We start from the raw sequence: 14,060 nt of genomic DNA, 5'->3' as shown, positions 1-14,060 counted from the left end.
GTAGACTAAAAACCCTGACGATGATGTAAAGTTGGGAGACTGAAGATATGCAGCAGAACTGGGTGTCCTTGAAGGCTACAGTAAGAGAAACAGAGAATGAGTTTCATCAGAGAAAGAGCAAACTCACGTACTTGGAGAATAAAATATTCCTGGTATAATTGCAAGCTTGTTAAACAAAGGGAGCTGGCTAGGCTGACCAAGATGCTGAGATAATGTGGCTGTGAATAAGGCAAATGTAGTATGTGCAAGCAGGCTGGATAACAGAAGAGATAAGAGGGTATAAATGCTATTGTCCAAGGCACTAGTAAAAATTCCTGCATGTATAATTAGAGTAGCTCACATAGAGCAGTTCAAGAGAGAACAGGTGCAGAGAGTGAATGGGGAGCCTGGCCCAGAGGTGACCCACTGAGTCTGGCTTACTCAGTTTACCAGAAGGCCAAGAGTTACTGTGATTGATGTATTGGAGTACACCAGAAGCAGATGACTCTACCCCTTCTTTGATATTTAAGCATAAGGGCAGTATTGGTCCAGGACCAAGTAAACAGGCCATTAATAAATTTAGATGGAAACTAGAGGAAGGTTGCTGACTGTCTGAGCAGAGAGACTTCTCTGTTCCTTCTGCTCTTGGAAGGGAGTGCTAGATCCTGGCAGGCGTTACGGGTAGAGTTTTGCCTCCTTCCATGTTCCTTGCTTCAAATTTACTCTGTTCCTTGAGAAAGCGGGGTTTACTCTAGGAAAACCAGAAGAGTTTAATGCTTCTGACATTGTTACTACTTTGCCAGTAAACTGTTTTAGGAAAAGGAAAGAGCATATTAGGTGGTCATTGCCTCTCTTTCTTTATCGAGAGAGGGCCTTGTGTAAAATAGGGAGAGTATAGCTGGAATGTATGAGAAAACTGGTATCAGTTTCTTTGGAAACACTTCAAAACAGGATGTACATAAGATTGGTCCTTTGTGTTTGAATTTTGAGGCAGACGGGTGGGCTAACAAATACAACCTGTGCTACTCCTCATTCCATTGATCTTTCAATGACTTTGCAGTTTTTGCTAGTGGTAGGATACTTCTGGTCCTTTAGCTGTAGGGTGATCAGTTTAGAAAGTGGTTGAAATACATCTCTCTGCCTAATGGCTGCTGGTGCTTGTAAACTTGAAGATCATGTTAATCATTTTGTTTCTCTGGGTTCTGATGAAAGCTGGCCAGAAACTTTTGACCAGATGAGATGACTAATTTGATAAGGCATTTTGTAGGAATACGCTTTTACATAAGGTATGGAATTTCCAGTCAAAACAAAGGAGCTACATTGACAGAGCAAATTCTCTAGTAGTTAGGGCAGTTACATGGAACTGATCTTTCACAGAAACCCCCAATAGTATGTGAATAAATGTTGAAATGGTTTGGTTTCCTCTTGAACAAAGTACGTATTTTTGAGCTTCCCATCTGGCTTACAAGACATTTGCTGAATAATTTGTGTCAATGTGGCTTTCATGTATTGATCTAAAAATACAAGTGCTAACAACGTTTGTACTGTCGAGCCCTCTCTAGCAGCTTGCTCTTACGAGTCAGTGAATGGAATTCAGAGCAGCAATCGTTTGGCGTTTGAGAATGGCTTCAGCACTATCACTCGGGAAATAATGATTTTCAAATGAGCTTATAGTTGCACTCAGCAAGGCAAACTGATAAAACTGCAGATCTGGAAAAGTTCCATAAACAGTGGATAGTTTTGACTACCCAGTTGGTTCTTACACATTATGTAGATATGAAATAAGTTAGGTGTCTGCTACAGGGGAGAAAATATTACGCAGCTGCTTTTCAGCGATGTATCATGCAGTGTTGAAATATATGTGCTCTCACAGTGCAATCACTTCTGTTTGGAAAAATAGTTTTAAAAGTAGCCTGTTAATTTGCAAACATTTATTTTGGACTAGTATTTGATTACTGCAAGATGAGTTTAAAATGTATAATAGTTTTTAAAGCACCTCATCTGACAGAATTTGCCATCTTTTTTCTCTTCTGGCTTTAAAAGGCCTGTGGTTGTTGATAGCCACAGATTGTGTGCATAATAAAGATGGCACAGCTGTAACATATTCGGCTCATTGAAGGAGGCATATTGGTTTGACTTGCCTTCATTTGCAATAAATAAAATCTTTGGATACCGCTTTTACACGACAAACCCCTGCAATTAGTGCATATGAATTTGGGCACATAATGTTAATAGCACTAATACTTGAAAGTAATCCCGATTCTTGAACTGCTTCTCTTCTTAGTGATTGAATTGAATTGAAGTAGCCTCATGGTTCGCAAAATGTGAATTTTTAAACCTTACACCATTTTTTACATTGGCAGTAATCGCAGTATACACAAGCTTCATTTTAAATTTGAGGGGGTGGTAGCTTTTTGAACTATCTAATAACATGTTTATGTAAACTGCTTTGCTTATTTTCACATATGTTCTGTCTCATGTTGAAGCCAAACCTGTGTTTCTTAATGTCACAGTAGCTGAATATCCAGGTGTCACTTGCAAAATGTAGGGGTTCTGAGTGACCACTGTGATTAAAGACTATTCCATGTAAATGAAATACATAACTCTTCTTCTTCAAGTTACTTTAACATGTTAGTTCTTTATCCAAAAAGAAAAGACATGGAAAATCCTAATGCTAAATAAGTAAAAAAAAAAAAAATTAAAAAAGCACACGCACCCCCTGAACCCTGCTGTTCCTTGCTCTCTACCCCTTGAACAGTCATTTTCTGCATAAGTAAATTCTGGTATGTTTGTGGTTTTTTTGAATGGAGAGAAATAAATTTCTTGCACACCTTTTAGAGGCAAAATTTATATAGCATTTAACCATAAACTTCCAGCTATAAATTGGTAACAAACTTTCAGCAACTTATTTTTGGAAGAGAAATGCTTGTACTTGATAAAACAAATACCGTGGGATGCTTGAACTTTATAGAGGAAATTTCCATCCTGAGACTTGAACGTCAGGGTTTAAAATGCTTGACTTTGCCTCTGTAGCTTTTCTCAGGAACCATCAGCAATACTGTGTGCAACTAATCAAAATGCCAGCTTGTTACTTCTGCCTCAAGAATTGAGGAAGAAAAAAAGATGCTTTCTTTGAGAATTTTTCCCTCTGTCCCAGAAGATACGTAAATGATCCTATTTACTATAAATTACTATTATTATCTTGCCATAGCTGTGTATGGAATATTGTGCAGTGATCAGCATTCCAAAATTCTCAGACAAAAACCTAGACAGACTGAAAGTCTGTTTCTCTTACCTTCTTCTAAAATTTTATTTTAAAGTGAGCTTCCTGATCTCAGCTGCTGCTTTGGTCATAACAGAAATACAACTTGAAACCATTTTAATGTTTGTATTTCTCAAATGTGGTAACTATATCATCAGTGCATGACAGTGCATCAGAGCAGTGTTAACACAAGGTGTTTTGGTTTTTTTCTTGCAGTGATGCTACAGCCTTTTGATTATGACCCTAATGAGAAAAGTAAACACAAGTTTATGGTTCAGTCTATGTTTGCTCCAGCTGATACTTCAGATATGGAAGCAGTAGTAAGTATTGCATTAATTAAAATGGATTTCTTTCTGATTATATAATTGTATAAGACCTTTTGCTTAAGGGCTGTTGTCAAACCATACTGGAATGATCCTTGAAAGCTTTGCCAGATTTCCATGTCTGTGCATGGCAAGGTGTCTTCCCTTTATTTCGAGCCCCAGGAATCTTGCACTGAAAGACACAGTTCTGGTTGCTTCTTTAGGACACTGCTGTCAGTAATGGGATACCAAGCCATGAAACAAATGTTAAGTAGTTGTAATTTTTTTCAGTATGTATTTTTTTTAGAAAGGCCAACTTGAACTATATAGTCTAAGTCTGTGGCATCTTTTATATTTTATGCCTCTACTCTCAGTCTTGAGTCTTCCCTTGAGCAGCTCGTTTTCCCAGCAAGAACCAGGAGGATTTAAAAGTATTGTATTTTTCTTTATCCCTGCCTGTGTCTGTTGTGGCTTAGGTAAATGAAAGCCCTCAGATTTTGTCCTGTGGATTACAAATGAAAGTAACAGAAGCATGTAGGTGCTAAAGCAAAGGAGGACAAAAGATGTAGAAATAAGATGTCAGGCTACATTAACACAACTTTGAAAGGAACAAACCAGTATGTCAACTGGTGGCTTTCCTGTAACAGCAAGATTTGCTGCTGCAAGAAGGTACAAGGAAGCTTTCTCTAGTCTAGCTTTTGTTAGCTTGAGAGAATACTCAGTAGCTATTGAGGACACAATAAAAAAGGCCTTTACTCTGAAGTGTGGGGCCTGTGTGTATTTGTATGTATACATATTACTTAAAAACAAAAAAGCCAACCCCAAAAAACCTCAGAATACCTATCGTAGCTTTTTTTACAGTAGTCTTTACAATATGCAGCTTCTGAATAGCATTTTAAAGCTGTGGCACTCTGCAGGGTTAAGAATTTCCCTTCTGAAAGAGATTTATGGAACTATATTTGTTTAATGGCCTCAAAATAAGATCCAGTGGGAGAAGCACCAATAGTAATAAAATGTCTGCATCACTAGAAAGATAAGCCAGTCTGCCTTTCTTTCTAACTCTTTAATTTTTATGAGTTACTTTATACCATGAAAAATGTTATTCTGCTAGCAAAGAATGTTTTTTAGGACCTAGATGGCCCTTTCAGTTTTCCAGAGCTTCCCGACCAATGTGATTTCCTTTCCTATAACACTTGATCAGTTCTCAGTTTTGTTACCACACTCCAAATCTCTTCCTATTCTGGATAAACAGGTGAGACAAATTACTGGAGTACTATAAACCTTTCAACGCTTCACAGGCAGCCAACAGGCTCGAAATAGAATTCTGACTTCAGCCACAGAAGAACTGAAGTACAATTCAGCTATTTAGGATGAGTCAAATACTTCTTCAGGTTGCACAGGGGTTAGCCATAATTTGACACCTACTTGAGATCTGCTGAGCAATACCATGCTACCAGAAGTATGGTCATAGTGGAGAGAAGCATGTGAGAACGGCAGGACTTAAATGTGGACACTTCTTGCTGTATATCACTGCTGTGAATCAGTCTTTCAGTTCAGGGTTAGAGCCAATACCGAGCAAAGATTTGTAACTGTTAATCCCTATTAAAAATATTGGAAGGAAACTTTTTTGCAGTGGACTCCCTAGTTGAAGGGGAGAGAAGGATGAGAGGGGATGGTATCCTTTTCTTTATGTAGCACATCTGTTGTTGTTTATACATTGATGCTGAAAAATAAGGAGGTGGAAGACCAGGAGGAGGAAGAATAGTCCTGTAGTTCATACCAGTCAGGAAGAAAATCTCACGTGAGAAAGCTTGAATGGGATCTCCACTGCACAGAGACTTCAGAACTAACATTGTTACTGATTTGGGGTTTTGTTACCTCCCTTCCTTTGAATGCACCCCTTTTTATTTTTTTTTAATCGGGACCATAGCTCCCCCTATCTATGCTAATTACTCTTACACGATTCCCAGTTCTCATAAATTACCTGTGTAAGTTTCAGACTATTTAGAATTATTTTCTTCATAGTAGTTGGTCTTTCTTTATGATACCACTCAGTTATGTATTTGGTTTCATTTTTCATCGTGTGTGGTTAATGGTAATGTGATAAACACCTGTGGGGTTTTTCCTGAGTAAGATGATGTAATTTGTTTACATAATACACTGCATTTACCGTCTTCCTTATTATACCAATATGTTTAATATTAAATTATTCCAGTGGAAAGAAGCAAAACCGGAAGAACTTATGGATTCGAAACTTAGATGTGTGTTTGAGCTACCAGCGGAAAATGATAAGCCTGTGAGTATTTTCAGATGCATGTTGAGTGTTTTAACTTAATACCACAGTAAATCATGTAAAATGGCATGTTTATACAGACAGCTATATAAGCAAAAGACAGAATCCTCTGTTTCACTGCCTGGATGGCATCACCCTTTGAAAACACAATATAAACTATTTAAAATCTTAGTGATGCTTAATGTAACTGGCAGCTAATTTGAACAATGTAAGTGCAACACAACCACAAAGAAATCTTTGAGCTGATGTGTTTTCATTTAGTGAAAGATCACAGGATAAGGAACATTTAAAAAAAAAAAAATTGAAAAATGCTGATTGATGGTCATAAAACTCGGAGTTTATACTGAAGCAGTTATAACCGTCAACAATATAAATTTGCCTGTCCAACACTCCCCTTTGCTTCTTTGATACAACACTGATTTTTGCAAGTAAATTGGTAGAAAGCTAGTAAGAAAGACACAAATGCAGTTAGGGATTATATTGCAGTTAGCAGCTATAACATTGTGGGATCCTTTTTTGTTAGGGTAATGAACACATTAATTTCTAATGGCAGTATGTAGTGTCAAATGTAGAACTGATAATGGATTGAATAAAGTGAAAAATGTTTCCTAGTATGCAGGTACTGAAAGCACAATTGTTCTGCATTGCACTGGACAGCTTGTAATTACGATTATGTATTGTTATAATGTCGCTATTGTAGTCTCACTATGTCTGCTCTGCCTGCTCCAGACAGTGAACATTTGCTCTAAAAGTGGGTGCTTTTGTTTTAGGCCGGGGTACCTTCTGTGTTTCCAGTTTAGAGATGTGATGAGAGGAAGGAAGAAATCTGAATTAAATGAAACTTAACAGCTATTCTGTTTAGTTGTAACTTTTTCTATAACCCCTAAAATTCATTAGGGCAAAACACAGCACAAGTAGTAATAAGATCCTGTTACTTTATAGGTATAAATAAAAGTCTTCATGTTAAGACTTTGTTGGCAGTTTGTGTGGGGAGAGTGTGGTTTATTTTTTATGAGAGCCAGGCCCTTTGCATTCTAAGGTGCACAACATGAAGAGGATCCAGAGGCAGGAAAGGGAGGAGGCTTTGAGGTCTGCAGCTTGTTTCCTAACTTGGGTTGCAAGTTCCTCCATCACCACATAAATGCAGAAAGATGGAGAGAGGTGATAGTCAGCAGTGGGGAGTGAGGAGAGAGGGAACTGCAGCAGAGCAGGTGGGTAGTTGCTAGCAGTACCCTGGTTCCTGAAGTAGCTGCTTGTGTTGTGCTTGGGGAGGGAAAGGTGAGGAGAGCACTCCATGAGCAGACTGTAAGTTAGTTCCCATTCATATTGTGGGACGTGGTCTAAGGATATTTTCTTTTCTATATATGCAGGGACTGAAAAGTCAAGGTCGTTCTGTCTGCACTTATTGCTGCTGATCTGCTGTTTTCTGTGAAACAGAAAGGGAAAGTAAAGGTTACAGAAAGAAAAATGTTGTTTATTTCTTTTGATACAGGCATGTTTCAGGTGTGCACAGACAATTTTACCTGCTTCTCCTCCTAAATATCAGGTGTGTGGTGTGGTGTGGTGTTAATAACTAACCAAAAATCACTGTATCCTTTTTTAACAGCATGACATAGAAATAAATAAAATTGTATCCACAACTGCAACAAAGACAGATTCCTCTGTAATGTCTAAATCAATAAGTTCTTCTTTGGATGACACTGAAGTTAAGAAAGTAATGGAAGACTATAAGAGGCTTCAAGTAGAAGTTCAGAGGTTACGGGAGGAGAATAAACAGTTTAAGGTAAAGATACTCCTTTTTTTTTTTTTTTCCCCAGATCTACCCTTTTCCCAAAAAGAAGCTTCCAACTTAAAGGTTTTGTTACCTGACCTTGGCACAATATTTTAATATTGTCTATAAATTAAAAGATATTAAGGTTTCTCTCTATAAACTGATAAAAAGTCTTGAAATCAATGATTCCTTTGAAAGGAGCATACAAGTTGTGCAGTCAGAGAAACTTGATTGGATAGCAACCCAAAGTAATGAATTCCCTCTCTTTTTTTTTTTCCTTTTCCCACCTAATTTTCTGACTCTGAATTAAGCATTCAGTGTTGGATTTGGCCCTGTTCTCTCAAACTGATGGGAGCATGAGGGCAGTGTTGTGCAAATACTGTTTTAGTAATTGCACCTATAATATGCAGTTGAAAAGACCAAAGATAGATAAATTAAGAGGAAATATGCTTCCTGTCATATCCAGCACATCACTGTGAAATTAAGTAATTGAGAAGCCTTTATCACCATGCTGAAAAACTTTTTGCAGTAGTTTCATTTGTTGTAAATGTCTAGTTTCACAGATAACACCACCAATGAAAATTTGGAATTTGTGACTGTTGGAGCCCAATGAAAGGAAGTCTGTTGTGTCAGCTCAGATGCTGCTTGGCTGTCTGCATGCAGAAATTCTTTAAACATTTGCAAACCAGTTTTGTTTTGCACATAGAAATAATATATGTATGTAGCTGAGACAGACCTTAACTTCTTGTATTCTTGTTTTGCCAGAGTCTCACAATATTATAAGTGCTATGTGATTTTATTTTACTTTTTTGCAAATCAGCCTTGAATAAACACTCTACAAGAGATATCTGGAATTGAGCTGATGTCTCACAGTAACCTCTTAAAATGGTGAACTGTTTGTTCCCTTTGTGGAGTGTTAGAAACATTTGTAAAGCATCAGAAATGTTAAATTACTGCCAGCCAGCAGGTGCTGTCAGTGTCAGGCTAGAGTCACTGTCAAAAGTGACTCAAAAATGTTTAAAACAAAAATGTGTTGTTTCTAGCAGTAAAATTACTATTAGGTAAACATTACTTTGTTGTTTATGAAAGTCAGTTGTCCCCATCCAGACTTACAGAAGTGGGGAGGTATCGGGTTGTCTGTGACTTTTAATAAATAAAATATTTATTTTTTTAAAAAAAATTGTTTTCCTCCAGAATCTTAGGGTGCTCCTTTAAATTTAGAAGTGATAAACACTGACATACCCTGAGTCTTTTGAATTTCACTTATCTGACAATTTTTAAGTCTGTGGTAATTTTTATTACAACTTTATTTCTTGAGTATTTTTTTATGTATAGACTCAAGGCTTTTGCTTCAGTATCTTATACTTTTGCACTGTAATACTCTATTACATAAAAAAAATCTAACATAATGTTGTTTCAGCTGTATACAAGTTAGGTCACAAAAGGCTTGTTTTACCACCTCCTAATGTGCTCTGTGTGTGTGTGGATGGAGTGTGCTAACACACAGCTGTGCTGCACAGCAGTTTAGATCAAGAGGTGGGGAACATCATCTCCACTTGATAATATCTGGTGTTTATGATGTTGTTTTATCTGTTGTCTGATACATCTTTAAATCAAGAGAGCTGTCAAACTCATACCAAGAAAATACCCTAATTATTGCCATTAGTTTCATGTCAAAATGTCAGCATTAATATGATGGGGGAAATAGATGTCCCTTCAAACGCTGGTAAAATGTGCTTGTGACATCTAACTAGGGGAATGATGAGTATAATTGCCTTCAAGTTGCATGTTTTTCACAACCTCTCTTAGTTATATGGAAAAGCATTTTCCCCAAGAGCACTATATTTGCTTACAGAATAAGAAAAGCATCTTTGTGCTGTTCGCTCCATCGTTGTTTTTCAAGTTCTGGAGCTGTCTTCAGACCTTGGACACGTGTTCTCGCAGGCTTTCTCATTGCTTCCCCTGTTACCTTAGTCAGCAGGAGAAAACTTCCAAGACATGGGGGTTTTGCTCTGCTAGTCAAGTAGATACAGAATTCCTCTCCTGTCTCACTACCCTTTCCTTCTCAGGATTATCTAGGAAATAGAGCTGTAAATTAGCTGTAAATTAGCTTTTGCCTATATTATGCCCACCTAAAATAAATATGATAAGGGTGAACGTTTAAAGCTTTTTTTCAGTAGAAATGATTAATATATCTTCCTTTAGGAAGAAGATGGACTGCGGATGAGGAAGGCACCCCAGACAAACAACCCAATATCTGCTTCTGCAGCTGCTGTGAAGGACGAAGGGCTCAGCTCCAGACTACTTGCTTTGGTGGTTTTGTTCTTTGTCTTTGGTGTAATTATAGGAAAAATAGCCTTGTAGAGGCAGCATGCTGGAAATTGTAAATTGGTTTGATGGTTCTGCCATATCATTGGATTAAATTTATTCATAACAATGTTTAAAAAAAAATTAATGTATGACATCTCACAGGTCTTGCCTTTAAATTACCCCTGCACAAATACTATGTAACATAATCTAGAAAGTTTAAAATGTACAATGAGTGAATGAATGAAAGAGAATATGCTTCAGTGATGAAGGGAGGGGAGAAAGTCATGATTTAACACTACAATGGAATATTGTATATGTCATTTTAAACATTCTTAGACCCTGGTACATGTTGCTGGATTACCTCTTTTTAAAAAAAAAAGGAAAAAAAAAAAAGGAAAAATAGAAAAAACTATTCCTCCACTGCTGGAGCTGGCCCTATTGGATGTTTGGAGCTGGGTTAGGCAGGAGGTGTTGATAACCTGTAAAATACGTTAGTCCACCATTCTGCTCATAAATTTAACAGTTTCTGTCAGTGTCTTCAATTCTGTGCAAGTTATCAATTTCTTGGCACTTAAATGAATAGTGAGAAGCTGAAAAGAATTTTATGTGGCAATGCTGAATGTGCTAAGCATCATTAAGAGGCATATATTGACTGGTATGACGCTCATTTGGAATAAAGGTCAATGCCTTGTTCTCATAAAGGGACCAAGCTACATTGCTGTTGGTTCATTTAGTTGAATTAAAATGTTATTCAGAGATGTTTAATGCATATTTAACTTATTTAATGTATTTCATCTCATGTTTCCTTATTGTCACAAAATTGACTAATACTATATGGTATGAAAAGGCACCTGTTTAAAGCCAGTGACTAGAACTAAAAATTTGCTGCTGTAGTGATGCGAGATTCTTCTGCCTCCTGGTGTTTTGGGCACTACACAATTGTTGGGAGTTTTGATCATCTGAGCATTGGAGAAACAGTGGTCAGGAAACTGTTTTTGTATGTAAATAAGTCTATCTAGGGGAAAAATATTAGTAGTAAACTAGTCCTATGCCGTAAAAGACCAATCCTGTTTGACTATGTAGCATCTTAAAAAAAAGAAAAAAAAAGAAAAGAAAAATTAAATAAAGCCCCCAAATTGATGTTTCCTTTGTTACTTTTGTCATGTTCTCACAGTTTTAGAGGGGGGAGGAAACAGTATTCTCTGTCAACTTTGTTTATGGTATAAGGAAACTTGCAGCCTTGTTTCAGGATGAATTTTTTTTTCCAGCCTAATTTTAAAATCAATCCAAACCACCCCATCATGAGCCTGATATACATAAGTGTTGTTCAGAGTAACCGTGCTGATTGCTGAGGTACAAGGTAACTTCCTGTTTTTCAGTTTAGTTGGATTCAGTAGTTAAGACACTTGATAGCATGTTGAAAGTAAGGCTAAGGTAATTTTGTTTCTAAGCATACTTAGTACAAAATACATAAACTCAATATGTTTTAACATGTTGAACTTCAGTAGATTATATAGCTTTTGAGCAGGTAAATTCCTGTATGTTCTTAGATGGTAGGTCCAAAAACCATTGGTGACAAAAGTTTTTGTAACACATTTCAGGATTAAGATACCTATTTTAAGTGACTTCTTTCATTCCTTTATTATTCCTGTGATTTCTTGAGAAAGCTGTTTGGGCTGCAGCCTGTCTGCTACACTCGTTGACCTTTATATTTGTTCCACTTGTGTCTCAAGGGTTTCCTGCTTTGCAAGTGCAAATAAGTGGAAATTTTATGTGAGGTTTAATAAGAAAATTGGAGGAAAAAAATCTTAACTGGTGTGTTCAGCTTATGAACACAACTCTGGAAGTACCTCCTAAAGATTCAACAAATGAGAGGTGTATCTTTAGCATTTTAAAATGCTAGTGCCTTGTCTGCTCAGGGTGGAAGTGACAAAGCTATTAAAGTATGCCTGTAAAGGGCACAGAAGATGGGAGATGAGCTGGAAAGAATGAAGCAGTGAGCTCAGTGTGACAAATTGGGCAGAGTTGATCAAGAAAAAGGTACTTTACGGGCAGTAGAAGCTAATGAAAACTTTTACATGAAACATTTTAAAAGAACCTTTTCAGAAAAAGGTTGTAAGTGGTGTTGCAAAATTAGTTTTCATGACTTTGAAGAATATATTTGCGAAAACCTTTACTGAAGGGAGACAGAGCTATGCAGTATTTTTTTTAAGAGGCTGTAAATATCTTGATCTTTTGAGATCTCTTTTTTTTTTTTTTTTTTGAGAGCCCTCTGTTCTGCTGAAAAACAGCCTCAAAAAAGTTTGTTTAAAAAAAAATAATAAAAATCACTGTCTTTGCAGGGTAAAGGGGGAGGATTGAAGCTTTAAACTGGTCTCTTGTCAGTATATCTGTAATAATGTTCCAGGCAAATTTTACACACACTGTTAGCTACCACAGTTGACTTTGCTGGCACGGGCAGCTCCCCGATGAAGGGGAAAGCTGGCAGAATGTCTGTCCTCCTTCCAGTGTTCAGTAGTCACTTCTTAGTGATCTGTGACAACTTGGAACTTTAAATCATTTGTGAGCAAAGTTGTTCCTGTTGTTTGCACCCCAGGATTATAAAGAGGTCCCAGAAAACACTCTCATGCTTTGCTAAATGCCTTACAAACAGGTGATGGAGGAGACCAACAGAGGACCTTAGTAAAGGATCTGTTGGTAACAAGTGTAGCCTGCAGTTGGGGCTGACCCACACCATCAGTCCTAAAAAAGACTGTTAATTAACTGCTTATATTTTGGAAATTCTGAGGTCTTTCCTAACCATTTCTGACAACAGCCTGAACAGACAGTAGCACCGAATTGTCTGGGTAATGCTTTTGCTGAGCTTAAAATAAAATGACTGATCAGTTGGAATCCTTATTACCTGTCCATTTGACCAGACCCTTCTTTCATATGCAGTAGAAAGAAATCTTAAGGATGTTTTTTCTTCCAAGGTTCCTAAAAGGCCAGTCTGTAGATACATTGCAAAAATATATTGGATGGATGTTCTTAAGCCACCTGGATCTTTTGTAAGTTGTTTCTTACATGATGACACCAGGGCAAATATTTTCATGAAGTATTCATAGAAAGCGAATTATTCTGGAGGGCATTGTATATCTTAGGTAGTTATGCATGAAACATAAGAGTTTCTAAATAGGATTATTGTCTGGTGTCCTCACATAACACCAGATATTAGAAAACTGTAATTGATACATGATAGTAGAAATCAAGTTATTACTTAATCTAATTATTGTCCGTACTGTTATTTTAAGATGCCCACTTGCATATACATTTATTGTTAATTTTTGTAAGAGCCAGTAGAGGCTGCTTAGGTAGTCTTCATTTTGTGGAGCTTTACACTCCTGTCTGCACTCTTTGGGCAAATTTGGCATAAATAGATGTCTAAAATGCCTTGAAGCCTAGTACTGGGAAATGAGTGGAAAGTGGTTTCCATGTAGTTATCCACATCTTAAAGCAAATATTCCATGCATGAATGATCATAACTATTGCTCTGCACTGGCAGTTGTCAGCTGTGAATGTGCAACTGGAACAATTGCATATGCAAGCCAGGCACCCAGTTTCAAGTTACTGTTGAATAGCCTTAGGGATTGAAGAGCAAGATAATACCGTGTGTGACATGTTGAGAGGGATTGATGTACCATAATGTAATTTTCTAAAAATACAGGATTGTAATAGCTTGATGGTGGTATTCCATGCTACTTTTTTGTCCTGAAATGCTGTTAGTGGGATGAAGTTGGAACCTCACTTTGCAAATCACTAGTTTCTTCTCACCAATAAACTATAAAGGGTTTCTATTTGCTGCACATGGAAACTTGCAATTCTTATTATAATCTTGATTTAGCAGTCAGCATATTTACATAGTGGTGTGCACACAAAAATGGATTGTTAACGTCTTAAGATACTTAATGTTGCAGCTGCCTAAGGAAAGAAAACTGTCATCCCTTTTCTTTAGAAATGTGTATGAAACTTTCATCTCTAATTGGAACAATTCCGTAATTATCGGGCACAGTAGTGACTAAGTGTAGTAGTATTAAGTTTTTGAAACTATACTTCTCTTATTCTACGTGATGTCCTGAAATGCCATATCCTGAGTTCTGTTTTCTA

The 14,060-nt window shown here is 37.1% G+C and overlaps 1 protein-coding gene across 2 annotated transcripts in view; it reads left to right on the top strand.

The window, feature by feature from the left end:
• VAPB (VAMP associated protein B and C) overlaps window positions 1-11,057 on the top strand; it is a 32,225-nt gene extending 21,168 nt beyond the window's left edge. The window contains exons 3-6 of one of the 2 annotated variants that reach the window (XM_074843493.1): window positions 3,458-3,561; window positions 5,759-5,839; window positions 7,329-7,382; window positions 9,813-11,057. In XM_074843493.1, the coding sequence (XP_074699594.1) occupies window positions 3,458-3,561; window positions 5,759-5,839; window positions 7,329-7,382; window positions 9,813-9,971 (398 nt within the window). In that variant the 3' untranslated portion in view covers window positions 9,972-11,057. Of the gene's footprint in view, window positions 1-3,457; window positions 3,562-5,758; window positions 5,840-7,328; window positions 7,383-7,442; window positions 7,620-9,812 lie in introns of both variants that reach the window. The other variant, XM_074843492.1, reaches the window with a different exon arrangement.
• The last annotated feature ends 3,003 nt before the right edge of the window (window positions 11,058-14,060 follow it).

This window comes from Strix aluco, chromosome 17 (genome assembly GCF_031877795.1).
Source record: "Strix aluco isolate bStrAlu1 chromosome 17, bStrAlu1.hap1, whole genome shotgun sequence".
NCBI classification, from domain to species: domain Eukaryota; kingdom Metazoa; phylum Chordata; class Aves; order Strigiformes; family Strigidae; genus Strix; species Strix aluco.
The sequence above is the reverse complement of the archived record's forward strand: the minus strand, read 5'-3'. Positions and strand labels throughout refer to the sequence as shown.